Source organism: Callithrix jacchus, chromosome 7 (assembly GCF_049354715.1).
Source record: "Callithrix jacchus isolate 240 chromosome 7, calJac240_pri, whole genome shotgun sequence".
NCBI lineage: Eukaryota > Metazoa > Chordata > Mammalia > Primates > Cebidae > Callithrix > Callithrix jacchus.
In genome coordinates this window covers 32,285,535-32,301,329 of record NC_133508.1, presented here as the reverse complement: position 1 = coordinate 32,301,329, position 15,795 = coordinate 32,285,535, and the positions used below count along the sequence as shown (strand labels likewise).

Here is a 15,795-nt window from a genome sequence, read left to right as displayed (position 1 = left end):
AAATGAGTGAAATTAAAGACAAATATGTAGAAATTACCTAGTCAAAGAAACATAAAGAAAAAGGAATTTAAAAAATTAACAGAGCCTCAGAAATTGGCGTAATACCACCCAAGTGTACCAACATATGCATAATGGGCATTCCAGACAGAGAAGAGATGAAGAGAAGAAAAAATTTATTTAAGAAATAGTGAATTATAAGTTCCCAAATTTTGTCAAAGCATTAATCCTCACATCAAGAAGTTTCATAAACTTAAAAATAAACTCATAGAAATCCACACATATGTATCATAGTCAAACTGTCATATACATTTTTCTAGAAATTTTAACATTTGTAATTGGAGATGGGCTTTTTGAGTTTCAAATTTTATATTCAGGTATAAGATTTTTCCTTAGGTTAAAAAAACTCACCCATTTCCTCAGCTATAAGAAGAAAGGCTTTGAGACAGCATTGTCAGAGGAAGACGGAAGAAAAACCCTACTGATTCACAGGAACATCAAATTGAATGACTCTCAAGCAAGAAAACATCTTCAAGAGAACTAAAGGAATTAGGTGAGCGGTCACAGTTCCTGGTTTTAACATAATAACAAGAAAAGATTCATTAAAGAGAGCAGAAAGTGCAGTCTCACATCCCTCCCACAAACATGCATAGACTCAAAAAAAATGGGGGTGCAGGGGGATAAAAAAAGATTTTCCAACCAAAGGAAAACCAAAAAAGAGCAGGAGTAGCTATATTTGTATAAGATATAATATACTTTAAGATAAAAATTATTTTAAACAATATAAATCAAGCCATTATATTATGATAAGGGGATCAATACAATAGAAGGATATAACAATTATAAATATATGCACACAGAACACTGGAGCACCTAAATATATAAAGCAAATATTAACAAACTAAAAGAGATTGAGTGTGATACAATAATAGGAGGGGAATTCAACACTACAATTTCAGATCATCCAGACAAAAAACAAAAACAAAGAAACACTGGAGATTTTTCTGACAGAGCAGAAGCACTGCCATCTTAGACAAGCACTGCCATTTTAAAGTTCCCCTTAGTTAAAAAAAAAAAAAAAAAAAAAAAACACCTAAATCCAACCCAAACTGCATCAGCCTAATGGCTAATGTCAGCATGACCAAAAACCACAAATGACATCTCAAATGAGAAACATTTCAACCCTAAGATAAATCCCTCCCCTACCAGAGACATGCCAGCCCTAAGATAACCCCTCTTCCGGCCAGAGAGATGTCAGCCCCAGGATAACCTCCCCTCCAACCAGAGATATTCCAATCCTGCAATAAACTTCTCCTCCATACAGAAACATTCCTAGCCTACGATAAGCTCTCTTGTCCTGAACCCTTAAATACTCTTAGTCTGTAGGAGACAATGCTCCTGTCCAAAATCAGCCAGAAACCCCTCTCTGGTTTATTCTCCAAAATAAACCTGTCTTTGAATGTTGAACCATTTTTCATGATTCTTTCCTTTTTCTTTAACTCTTACATTTTCCTAAACAATTGACTAGATGCAACCAAGAACTGCTGCTCCCACAGATAGAATTCATGATTTTGACTGTAACAACAAATTTGAACAAATCGTTGGACAGAAAACACCACATGTGGATGGAGAAAAGACTCACAAGCTGAGGCTGAATAGGGAGGAAGCTGGAAGTCCAACTTGGAGCACCTGAGCATTCCATCTGTTTCCCAAGCACAAAATTGTGCCTGTAAGAGACTGGAATACTGCTCAATCTTACTGCAAACTGCTGAGATCCTAATTGCAGAGGATCTCACTCCCACATCGATGTGTGAGCTGGGAGGGGAGATTTCCCTGAAGATTAGATGGACACAGAGCTGCAGCAGGTGCAAAGCTGAGGACCCTTGAGCACAGGTCAGCCCCAGTAGAGCTCAGCCATAGGCATCCATCCCAAGGGACACCTGTCTCCTTCTGAGGGGCTCTGAAAGCAGCTAACCACCAAAGAGAAAACAGGACCTGCTTCCCTGTAAGACTGAGGTACATCTGACCTGCAGGCCACCTGCCTGCAAGCCCCTCCCAGGAACCCTCTCTCACTCTCCCATAAGAGAATGTACATATTGCAACCTCCACTGCCCAGCCTGAGTGTTTTGGTCCATCTGAGTGCCTTTTGGCATCCTGAAGCCCTTCAGAGTCCACAATGCACCTACAACCCATCTCCGAGGGCCTGGAGGAGGGAGCTGCAAGCAGATACTAGAGCCCTTGGGCTCTAGCCTGTGGCTCAGGAGGGTTGAGCTGAGATTTGTGCTTGGTACTTGAACAGGATAGAAGCCTACACTCTCAAAAAACTGAGAGAACTGAGTGGTACAGGCTCACAAGCTGGCATGAGACCTAGACATACCTTCCTCCACAAGGTTGGTCCAGAAAGGGTGTTGCCTGTTTATCCACCAGACCTCTCCCCAAGGGAGCCCTGTGGCCCAAAAGATCTAACAATGATGACAACAACAAAATTGTGGGTATATTGCCAGTGTTTGATTGGCAGTGATTCTCCCAGTGCTCATGGGCAAGCCTGGTGAAGGAGTTACCTCTCTCCTCCTCACATGGCAGAACACAGCTACAAATGTGAAGATGCACACAGGAAATGTGTTTAAGGTTAAGAGCCCATCTACTGCTCATTGCTCTCAAGCACCATCTACCGTATGGCAACCCAAACTATAACACCAAATATCACTTTAGTAATTCTCCCCCCTGTGATACCAACAACAAGAATTTTACAACAAAGATCCTACACAGAACCTTAGCCCTCTAAAACTTCCAGAAGCAAAGCCAATGGACTATACACAATTTACAACACAATGAAAAGAATACTAGTCCACTCCAATGAGAACAAATCAGCACAAGGACCCTGGCAATTCAAAAATCCAGAGGGTCACCTTGCCTCCAAATGAGCCCACTCCTTCCTTAGTAAAGGTTCATAACCAATCTGGATTGACTGAATTTACAGATGTGTAATTCATTATCTTGATGGCAAAGAAGTTCATCAAGATCAAGAAGAAAGTTGAAACTCAATCCAAGAAAGCCAAGCAATCCACTAAAATAGTTCAAGAGCTGCATGACAAAATTCCCTTTTTAAGAAAACCAAACTGAACTTCCTAAGCTGAAAAGCTCACAAGAATTTCATAATACAATCAGAAGTATCAACAGCAGAATAGGCCAAATTGAGGAAAGAATATCAGAGATTGAAGACTGGTTCTATGAATCAACTCAGTCAGACAAAAATAAAGGAAAAAAATAAGAAAAATGAACAAAACATCCCAGAAATATGGGATTACATAATAAGGCAAAATTTACAATTCATTGGCATTCCTGAGAGGAAAATAAGAAACTTGAAAAATATACTTGAGGATACAGTCCACAAATATTTTCCTAATCTTGCTACAGAGGTCAATATGCAAATCAAGAAATACAGAGAACCTCAGTGAGATACTATATAAGATGACCATTCCCAAGGCAATTAGTCATCAGATTCATCAAAATGAATGCAAAAGAAAAACTCTCAGAGGCAGCTAGAGAGGAAGTGGCAGTCACCTAGAGAAGGAATTCATTCCATCAGGCTAGCAGCAGACCTTTCAGCATAAATCTTAAAAGACAGAAAAGATTGGGGACCTATATTCTTTATTTTTCTTCAAATTTTATTTTAAGTTCAGGGGCACATGTGCAGGATATACAGGTTTGTTACATAGATAAATGTGTGTCATGGTGGCTGCTGCACAGATTATTCCATTACCCAGGTATTAATCCCAGAATCCATTAGCTATTCTTCCTGATGCCTTCTCTCTCCCCACACCTCCTACAGGTGGCCAGTATGTGTTGTTGGCAACCATATATCCATGTATTCTCAGCTCTCACTTATAAATGAGAACCTGTAGTATCCAGTTTTCTGTCCCTGTGTTAGTTAGCTGAGGATAATGGTTTCCAACTGCATCCATACCCCTGCAAAAGGATGTAATCTGGTTCATTTTTATGACTGTGTAGTAATCCATGATAATATGTACCACATTTTGTTTACTGAATTTGTCATTGACAGGTATTTAGGTTGATTCCATGACTTTGCTATTAAAAATAGTGCTGCAACAAACATAAAATAACATTAAAAAATGGGCAAAGGACATTAACAAACACTTCTCAAAATAAGATATACACATGGCCAACAAACATGAAAAAAGTTTCAATATCTCTAATCATTAAAAAAATGCAAATCCAAACCAAAATGAATACCATCTCAAGTCTGTCAGAACGGCTATTATTAAAATGTCAAAGAATAACAGGCAAGTTTGTGGAGAAAAAGAAATACTTTTACACTGTTGGTTGGAGTGTAAATTAGTTCAACCATTCTGGAAGACAGTGTGGTGACTCTGACTTTGGCAGAACACAGACCAGGAAAACCCCACCTGCTCCAAGTTGCAGACTCAGGCAACAGCCCTGGATGGCAGCCATGGCTGCCCAGTGCCTTGTCAGTGCAGACCAGGGCAGAGACTTGGATCAGCACTGAGAAAGCTTGCAAAAAGGAACTGCCTAGCCCACAGAAGAGAGAGTTGAAAGCAGGGAGGGGAATACGGCCAGACAGCCCCCACTCCTACAAGATCCAGCAACTGGAATCCCTTTCCTGGGAGAGTTTCACAGTTAACATATCAGACAGAGTGCTATCCGGGTAACAGGTTCGGCAGAGGGAAAGAAGCCCTCCAACAGGAAGGTGGGGCTAATCCGACTGGCATAAGCAGAAACCAGGCAAAGAATAAACAGCAACCTAGCTGAGACTGAGACAGACCAGCAGCGCCTCCACAGTCAGACAACAGACAGACTGTCTCAAGTGGCACACTGACACCTGCGTTGAAAAAAAAAGCCTAATACAGGAGAAATAAACCCAATTTTAACAGAAAGAACGTCCACTCAGAGATCCCACCAGAAATCACAAACTTTAAAGATCAAAGATAAATCTACAGACATGGGAATAAACCAGCACAAAAAGGATAAAAAATTCAAAGTCCAGAATGCCTCTCCTCCCCAGAGAGATCACAACAACTCACCAGCAAGGTAACAAAATAGGTCAGAAAATGATTTTGGCGAGCTGACAGAAGCAAGCTTCAGAAGATGGGTAATAACAAACTTCTCTGAGCTAAAACAACATGTTTTAACCGAATGCAAAGAAACTAAAAACCTTGTAAAAAGATTAGACGAAAGGCTAACTAGAAAAACCAGCCTAGAGAAGAACATAAATGACTTGATGGAGCTGAAAAACATAGCACGAGAACTTTGCGAAGCATACACAAGTTTCAATAGCCGAATTGAACAAGCAGAAAAAAAGATATCAGAGATTGAAGATCAACCCAAAAAAATAAAATGAGAAGAGAAAAAAGAGTGAAAAGTAATGAAGAAAACCTCAAAGAAATATGGGATTATGTGAAAAGACCTAATCTACGCTTGATCAATGTACCTGAAGAGGATGGGGAAATGAATCCAAGCTAGAAAACACTCTTCAGGATATTATCCAGAAGAACTTCCCCAGCCTAACAAAGCAGGCCAACATTCCAATATGGGAAATACAAAGAACACCACAGAGACTCTCCTCAAGAAGAGCAACCCCAAGACACATAATGGTCAGATTCACCAGGGTTGAAATGAAGGAAAAAATGCTAAGGGCAGCCAGAGAGAAAGGTTGGGTCACCCACAAAGGAAGGACCATCAGACTCACAGCAGATCTCTTGGCAGAAACCCTACAAGCCAGAAAAGAGTCCGGCCAATATTCAACATGCTTAAAGAAACGAACTTTAACCCAGAATCTCATATCCAGCCAAACTAAGCTGTGTAAGTAAAGGAGAAATAAAATCCTTTATGGACAAGCAATTATTGAGAGGTTTCATCGCCACCAGACCTGCCTTACAAAAGCTCCTGAAGGAAGCACTAAACACAGGAAAAAGCAACCAGACCAGCCACTGAAAAAAGGAACCAAATGGCAAAGACGGACCAGGCAATCAGGAAACTGTGTCGACCAATGGGCAAAACAAACAACTGGTAACAAAATGGAAGGATCAAATTCACACATAACAATACTCTGGTTAAATGTAAATGGCCGAAATGCCCCAATCAAGACACAGACTGGCAAACTGGGTAAAAAATCAAGACCCACTGGTGTGCTGTATTCAGGAGGCCCATCTCACACGCAAAGACACACATAGACTGAAAATAAAGGAATGGACGAAAATCTACCAAGCAAACAAAAAAAACAGGGGTTGCAATTCTAGTCTCTGATAAAATGGACTTTAAATCAACAAACATCAAAAGAGACAAAGAAAGGCATCATATAATGGTGAAAGGCAATACAGCAAGAAGAGCTAACTATCCTAAATATATATGTACCCAATACAGGAGCACCCAGATACATAAAGCAAATTCTTAATGACCTACAAAGAGACTTACACTCCCACACAATAAGAGTGGGATATTTTAACACTCCATTGTCAACATTAGACAGATCAATGAGACAGAAAATCAATAAGGATATCCAGGACTTGAACACAGAACAGGAACAAGTGGAACTAATAGACATCTATAGAACTCCCCACCCTAAAGCCACAGAATATACATTGTACTCAGCACTGCATTACACTTACTCCAAAATTGACTACATAATTGGAAGTAAATCACTCCTCAGCAAATGCAAAAGAACAGAAATTATAACAAACCGTCTCTCAGACCACAGTGCAATCAAATTAGATCTCAGGATTAAGAAAGTACCTCAGAACTGCACAATTTCGTGGAAACTGAGCAACTGGCTCTTGAATGTCGACTGGATAAACAAAGAAACTAAGGCAGAAATAAAGACTTTCTTTGAAACCAATGAGAATGAGGACACAATGTGCCAGAATCTCTGGGACACATTCAAAGCAGTGTCTAGAGGAAAATTTATAGCAATAAATGCCCACATGAGAAGTGAGGAAAGATCTAAAATCAACACCCTATCATTGAAGTTGAAAGAGCTAGAGGAGCAAGACCAAAAAAACTTAAAAGCTAGCAGAAGACAAGAAATAACTAAGATCAAGAACTGAAGAGATAGAGATGCAAAAAACCCTTGAAAAAATCAATAAATCAAGCAGCTGGTTTTTTTAAAAGATCAACAAAATAGATCACTAGCCAGATTAATAAAAAAGAAAAGAGAGAAGAATCAAATAGATGCTATAAAAAATGATAAAGGGGATATCACCACCGATTCCACAGAAATACAAACTACCATAAGAGATTACTACAAACAACTCTCAGAACATAAACCAGTAAACCTGGAAGAAATGGATTAGTTCCTTGTCACTTGCATCATCCCAAGACTAAACCAGGAAGAAGTTGAAACCCTGAATAGACCAATAACAAGGTCTGAAGTTGAGGCAGCAATTAAGAGTCTGCCACCCAAAAAAAGTCCAGGTTCAGATGGGTTCACAGCCGAATTCTACCAGACATATGAAGAGAAGCTGGTACCATTCTTTTTGTAACTATTCCAAACAATACAAAAAGAGGGAATCCTTCCCAAATCATTTTTTGAAACTACCAAAAACCAGCAGAGACTCAACAGAAAAGAAAGCTTCAGGCCCATATCCATGATGAACATAGATGCCAAAATCGTCAATAAAATACTGGCAAACCGATTGCAACAGCACATCAAAAATTTTATCCATCATGATCAAGTAGGCTTAACCCCGGGGATGCAAGGCTGGTTCAATATATGCAAGTCCATAAACATAATCTACCACATAAACAGAATCAAAGACAAAAACCACGATTACCTCAACAGATGCAGAGAAGGCCTTCAACAAAACTCAACAGCCATTTATGCTAAAAACTCTCAATAAGCTAGGTATTGATGGAACGTATCTCAAAATAATAAAAGCTATTTATGACAAACCTACAGCCAATATCATACTGAATGGGCAAAAACAGGAAGCATTCCCTTTGAAATCTGGCACTAGACAAGGATGCCCTCTCTCACCACTCTTATTCAATATAGTATTGAAAGTTCTAGCCAGAGCAATCAGGTAAGAAAAAGAAATAAAGGGTATTCATTTAGGAAAGGAAGAAGTCAAATTGTCCCTATTTGCAGATGACATGATTGTATATATAGAAGACCCCATTGTCTCAGCTCAAACTCTCCTTAAGCTGATAAGCAACTTCAGCTAAGTTTCAGGATAGAAAATCAATGTACAAAACTCACAAGCATTACTATACACCAATAACAGAGAGCCAAATCAAGAGGAAACCTCTTTCACAATAGCTACAAGAAGAATAAAATACCCAAGAATAAAATAACAAGTAGGTAAAGGATCTCTTCATGGAGAACTACAAACCACGGCTCAAGGAAATAAGAAAGGACACAAACAGATAGAAAAACATTCCATGCTCATGGTTAGGAAGAATCAATATTGTGAAAATGGCTATACTGCCAAAAGTAATTTATAGATTCAATGCTATCCTCATCAAACTACCAATGATCTTCTTCACAGAACTGGAAAAAACCATTTTAAACTTCATATGGAACCAAAAAAGAGCACACATAGCCAAGACAATCCTAAGCAAAAAGAACAAAGCTGGCAGCATCACACTTCCAGACTACAAGGCAACAGTAATCAAAACAGCATGGTACTGGTATCAAAACAGAGACATAGACCAATGGAACAGAACAGAGGCCTCCGGAGCAATGCTATACATCTACAACCATCTAATCTTTGACAAACCTGACAAAAACAAGCAATGGGGAAAGGATTCCCTCTTCAATAAATAGTGTTGAGAAAATTGGCTTGCAATGTGCAGAAAGCAGAAACTGAACTCCTTCCTGACACCTTGCACTAAAATTAACTCCAGATGGATTAAGGACTTAAACATAAGAGCTAACACTATAAAAACCCTAGAAGAAAACCTAGGCAAAACCATCCAGCACATAGGCATAGGCAAGGACTTCATGACTAAAACACCAAAAGCAATGGCAACAAAAGCAAGAATAGACAAATGGAATCTAATTAAACTTCAGAGCTCTGTACAGCAAAAGAAACAATCATTAGAGTGAACCGGCAACCAAAGGCAAGAAAGACAAACTCCACATGATGTCACTCATATGTGGAATCTAAAAAAGTTAATTTCATAAAAATAGAAGAATAGTGCTTATCAGAGCCTACAGAGGGGCTGAGGGAAGAGGAACTGTAAGTGACTTGTTAATGGATACACAGTTACAATTAGACATGAATAAGTTTTAGTGCTCGGTTACATAATAAAGTACTACAGCAAATACCATTGTAGTGTGTAATTCAAGATAGTTAGACAAGAAGAATTTTAATGTTATTACCACAAAAAAAGATAAATTCTAGCAATATATATGGCAATTACCCTGATTCAATTATTATACTATGAATATATGGACTAAAATGTCATATTGTACCCATGAATATGAAGAATTATTATGTGTTAATTATAAACTAAAATCTTAAATAAAAAGAGAGAGGCTTAGACTATACTGAAATGTGACACTGCTTTATTGTGAATCCTCTTAATTGTTAAAATACACCAGAAATCAAAGTTTCCATTCTTTTTTATAAAAATTTAAGCAAATGACAATTCAATGATTAAAAAAAGACTAATTTTCAAAATAAACTATGAGGTTACATGTAAAAATTATGAAAGTGCTTTTATTGAAAGAATGTGGAAATATTCTTACTACTTCATATACTACCTACACTTAAAAAGTTGAAAGTCAGCCAGGCGCAGTGGCTCAAGCCTGTAATCCCAGCACTTTGGGAGGCCGAGGCGGGTGGATCACGAGGTCAAGAGATCGAGACCATCCTGGTCAACATGGTGAAACCTTGTCTCTACTAAAAATACAAAAAATTAGCTGGGCATGGTGGCGCGTGCCTGTAATCCCAGCTACTCAGGAGGCTGAGGCAGGAGAATTGCCTGACCCCAGGAGGCAGAGGTTGTGGTGAGCACAGATCATGCCATTGCACTCTAGCCTGGGTAACGAGCGAAACTCTGCCTCAAAAGAAAAGTTGAAGGTCAATTTTATTTTTCTAAGAGTATTAATCTTTTTTAAAAATTTTAACATTTTAAAACAGATATAATTGATTGAAAAATCAGAATGAAATAAAAAATTCCAACATAAAGAAAAAAATGAAGAGCAGAAAACATGGACTGGGTAAAAAAGACAAAAATCAGCTCAAAATATTTAAATCCAAATATGTCAATAATTATAATAATTTTAAATTAAAACATTCAAACATGTTCTAGAAACTAAAAAAAAGACATTCACACTAGATTTGTAAGATATCTAACTATAAATGATTTGTAAACCACATCAGTAAATTATAAAAATACAGAAAGATAGAAAATAAGTAGATGAAAAGACATACACAACATATACATTAACAAAAATAAATCACCATAGTATGTCAATGTCAGACATGATAGCATTTAAGGCAAATGACCTTACCAGAGATTCAAATGGTTGCTTTCACAAAATGAAACAGCTGAATTTGCCAGAAATATGGTATTTTTATACATATGCACCAATAACATAAGCAGCATTTAAAAAGAAGACAAAACTATAAGAATAAATAGATAAATCCAAAATAATAGGAGAATTCAACATGCCTCTCTTAGTAAATATCAGATCAAAAAATGAAAGGAAATCAAAAAATAAATAATACAGTGTAATGGATGGGTTGTGCAGTCCTAACATGATACACATCCATAAACCAAATTCTGCTTAATTTATTCAAAAATAACTTTAATCAAAAGTAATTTCATAGCATTCATTATTATATTTACTGTTGAGTCTTTTTCTTCTAACAGTTTTAAGTTTAAGGCAAAATATGACTAAATAATACTGTCTCACTTCACACAAGATAAGCAAATCACACTTTGTGGTAATAAACTATTAATAGAGACCATCTAGTTGAAGTATAAGCTTTATGCTACTTTTTAGATACACAGAGGTACTGTAGAATAGAGTTTAAAATATTTGGTATCATTTGTACAAGGAAAAAATATGTAATGATATTAAGTAACAGAGCATAAGGAGTAAAAAAAATTATCAGGCAGAGAAAATAGGAAGCAGAAAGAAAATGGTATACTCAAACAGAAATATCAATAATAGGACTAAATGTGATTATGAGTGCTAATTAAAAGACAAAAATATTAGACTGAATTTGAAAAATATACAACTATAAGCTTTATATAAGAGATATAGAAAAAAATACAAAGATACAGGAATGTTAAGTTACCAGGATGAAAAATAAAATGTATCATGCAAATACCAATAAGAAGAAAGTTGGTGGAGTTACATGAATAGCAAATGTGATAGTTCTCATTCTGTTTTGGGTTTTTTGTTTTTGTAGCTATGAGGGTCTCACTTCATTGCCCAGGTTGGTCTTGAATTCCTGGCTTCAAGAAATCCACTCACCTTTACCTTCCAAAGTGCTGGGATTATAGGGAGACATGATAGTTTTTTTTGTTTGTTTGTTTTTTTGAGACAGAGTCTTGCTCTGCTGCCAGGTGGCAGGATAGAGTGCAGTGGCACAATCTCGGCTCACTGCAACCTCCGCCTCCTGGCTTCAAGCAATTCTTCTGTCTCAGCCTCCCGAGTAGCTGGGACTACAGGTGCACGACACCACACCCAGCTAAGTTTTGTATTTTTAGTAGAGACAGGGTTTCACTATGTTGGCCAGGATGGTCTCGATCTTTTGACCTGGTGATCCGCCCGCCTCGGCCTCCCAAAGTGCTGGGATTACAGGCTTGAGCCACCATGCCCAGCCACATGATAGTTTTTAAAGCAAACAAACAAAAACTATAAAAATGATAAAGTAGTCACCTCTCAGTTTAAAATTGTCAATTTAAGAAATGGTAAAGAAGTTTCAGCTTACATGTTTAGACTAAATGTATCACCCATAAATTCATATGTTGAAACCTTAAAAGCCTAGTGTTGCTGTATTTGGGGATAGGACCACTAAGGAAATAAGGTTAAATGCGGTAATAAGGGCAGGGCCCTGATTCTACAGGATCAGTGTCCTTATAAGAGACAAAAGAGAGCTCAATCTCTCTTCCCCTTTCCCCATCCCTACCCTGCACATAAGCACCAAGGGAAGATAATATGAGGACACAATAAGGCAGCACCTGTCTGCCAGTCAGGAAGAGAGCCCTCATCAGAAATAAAATCCCCTGGCATCTTAGCCTCCAGACTGAGAAAATAAGTTTCCGTTTAAGTCATCCAACCTATGGGATTTTGTTATCGCAGCATGACCCGGCTAATATATATGCAAATGAAGATTGATTTTGTTTGTGGATGCCTAGTACAGAGTAAGACCTCACTTAACATCATTAATTGGTTCTGTGAAATTGTGACTTTAAGCAAAATGGCATATAATGGTATCGATTTTTTTCTGATTCCCATTGTAACCAAACAACAGTGAACTAAACAATTCAAGGACCTGCGGTATATTGTTTCACTTAAAATGTCAGTTTCCAAGAACCTACTGATGCCATTACGTAAGGACTTACTGTACTGTGTTACAAAAGCCGATTGGGACATAGTGCAGTGAAGTATGAGTAAAATTTGGGAATAGTCATGTGTGTATCATGTGGCTGGCTTAGGGCTTCCAGTATATATTTAAAACTTCTTATAGGTTTTCATGGCCTGGCCTTCATTAGGACAAAAGTTTCTTTCTTCCAGTAAGACTGTTAATTTTAATTTTATATGTACATTAACAACAAAATTTCATAAGATATAAAGTAAAAGCTATTATGAAAAGGAACAAAGAAATTCACAATCATAGTGGAAAAATTAACACATCTAATTCAGTAATTACAGAGACAACAGTAAAGATCTACAAGTATATACTAAATAATTAAAAAACATTTTATAACATTTTAAACTTACTACTTACAATGAAAACTCTCATTTCTGGTAGCGTCAAGATTTTTAGTTTGAGATTGGCTTCTTGAAACTAAAACCACATCCTCAGGCGATTGCGGGGTTATAAGAGTCACTAAATAGAAAATCAGATTTATGATAAAACTTCTGTATATGTCAAGTAACAGCAACATGTCCTCTCATTTGTGAAAAGTTAAAAGAATAGGACTAGGAAGTTACAGCAGTGAGCTATTTGTTAAAAATAGACCATGGATGTGAAGTAGAAAATTCTCATGAATAAGGCCGGGCGCGGTGGCTCAAGCCTGTAATCCCAGCACCTTGGGAGGCCGAGGTGGGTGGTTCACGAGGTCAAGAGATCGAGACCATCCTGGTCAACATGGTGAAACCCAATCTCTACTAAAAATACAAAAAATTAGCTAGGCATGGTGGCGCGTGCCTGTAATCCCTGCTACTCAGGAGGCTGAGGGGGGAGAACTGCTTGAACCCAGGAGGCGGAGGTTGCAGTGAGCCAAGATCGTGCCATTGCACTCCAGCCTGGGTAACAAGAGCGAAACTCTGTCTCAAAAAAAAAAAAAAAGAAAATTCTCATGAATAATTTCCATAAATGTGTGTGAAGGCAATCTTGTTACATAGTAGTTATTGACCATACAAATAGCAATCAAAAGTATCGAAACTTGCACTTTTGTTCCCTATTTTGCAGTATTCACATGTATGTTCAGAAACAAAATTTCTACAAATTATATGTTCAAATATCATGACCCAAAGAAAAAAAGACCTTCTGATGAGTTAACTTAAAAGAGCATAAAGCTATCTATAATTATTATACTCACCCTTGTGTCTTTCCATACTATAAGTTCTTTGTTTCATTTGTTCTATTTGGACTTTTGTTACTGAATCTTTATTTTCAACCATAAGATTTTCATCTGAGACTTCACTGTCAGCTACATAAAAAGAGTTATTTAGTCTACTAAATAAAGAAAGAGATCTATTAAGTCTCTATATCTCACATTTTAAACATGTGCACAGTAGCATTTTCTCTCATTCTCATAAAGTCATGAGTAAATTACCATAAAGCTAGATCTCACATGAAAAATGTGAGAAGTTTTAATAGGTGTATGTTGCTGTTTTATTATTTCCAGGCATAATGTTAAATAGGAAGAAAGCAAATAAACAAATGAAAACAAAAAATGCATATCTGGAATGCTACTCTTTAGATAAGAATGAAAAGGAGATGAAGAAAAATATTGAAATAGAAAATTACCTTCATGAATTGTAATGTAAGAAAAATAAACCAGAAAACAATATATACAGTTACCTGTAACAGAGAAATACAGAAAGAAGAGATACAGGAGGAATGAAATGCTCTAAGTATACCTTTTGTTTATTTTTCATTTTGGGAAGTAAGTTAATGCACAATTCCAAAACATATATATATACATATATATGGGTAAAGCAAAATCAATAGAATTAGAAAGGGAAACTATAACTCAAAGAAATAAGTGAACCTACTGAGGGAAATAACAAAGCATTAATTCAAGTAATCTGTGAATACAAACTTGACAAATATCCTCAGTCTTGGTCAAGAGAGTAGGGTGCAAATAAAATCACAAAATATTTTTAGTAAATTTGTTTTTCTGAGTCCTATGAGCAAAGCAATTCTAGAACAAATTGAGGAGCATTAGAGAATAAAGCAAATGAGTACATGTGTTATTAATGTTCAGTCAGGTTTATGCTGTGGAAAAGAAAATAAATATGCACAAAATGAAGGAAGGCAAGAACAAGACCTGAGAGGATAAACTGGAATTGAAGATGTCCAGGAAAACTCATGATTTCTAAATATGCTTATTTGTATGTATATGTATGTATGTGAATATAAGAACGTGTGTATGAATATGTGTGTGTGTGAAAATTGAGGAGTCCTACTCCAGGTTAAAATCCTGTGTGTGATTTCTCATGCCCAATTGTTGGCAATTACAGATAGACACTATAACAATCATAGGTGGAGGCTTCAATATCCCACTTTAAGTAATAGACTAAACAACTAAGCATTAGATCAAGAAGAAAATAGAATTGAACAATATGACAAAGTAAGTAGAGCTCTTTGGAAGTCTATGGATACTGATAGAAGACTGCATCCAACAGAATACAAATACATGTTGTTCTGTAATATACTTGGAAATCTCTAAGATATGTAATATGTTAGGATATAAATCAATCCTTGATAAATTTAATAGTATTAAACTCATACAAAAGATATTCTTCAATCTATATGAAATGACATTAGAAATCAATAACAGGAGGAGATGTAAGGAATTCATAAATAAGTGAAATTTAAACAACACTATCCTAAATGACCAATGGGCCAAAGAAAAAATCATAAGAGAGACTATAAAATCCCAGCACTTTGGCAGGCCGAGGCAGTGGATCATGAGGTCAAGAGATCGAGACCATCCTGGTCAACATGGTGAAACCCCATCTCTACTAAAAATACAAAAAATTAGCTGGGCATGGTGGTGCGTGCCTGTAATCCCAGCTACTCAGGAGGCTGAGGCAGGAGAATTGCCTGAATCCAGGAGGCGGAGGTTGCAGTGAGCCAAGATAGCGCCTTGCACTCCAGCCTGGGTAACAAGAGTGAAACTCTATCTTAAAAAAAAAAAAAAAAGAAGAAGAAAAAACAAAAACACACCACACAAAAACTTATGGGATATACCTAAAGTGATGCTTAGAGGAAATTTACAGCTGCAAACTTATACTGAAAGAGAAAAGAGACCACAACCAACAAAACTTCCATCTTACAAGCAAGAAAAAGAAGAGCACAATAAATCTAAAGTAAGCAGAAAGAACATTTATTTATTTATTTATTT

At 37.0% G+C, this 15,795-nt stretch overlaps 1 protein-coding gene across 1 annotated transcript in view; it reads right to left on the bottom strand.

The window, feature by feature from the left end:
• Window positions 1–15,795, bottom strand: part of CCDC7 (coiled-coil domain containing 7) — a 467,329-nt gene that overhangs the window by 284,381 nt on the left and 167,153 nt on the right. The window contains exons 20-21 of the mRNA XM_078329853.1: window positions 13,762–13,872; window positions 12,945–13,046 (exon numbers count right to left, since the gene is read on the bottom strand). Of these exons, the coding sequence (XP_078185979.1) occupies window positions 12,945–13,046; window positions 13,762–13,872 (213 nt within the window). The remainder of the gene's footprint in view (window positions 1–12,944; window positions 13,047–13,761; window positions 13,873–15,795) is intronic.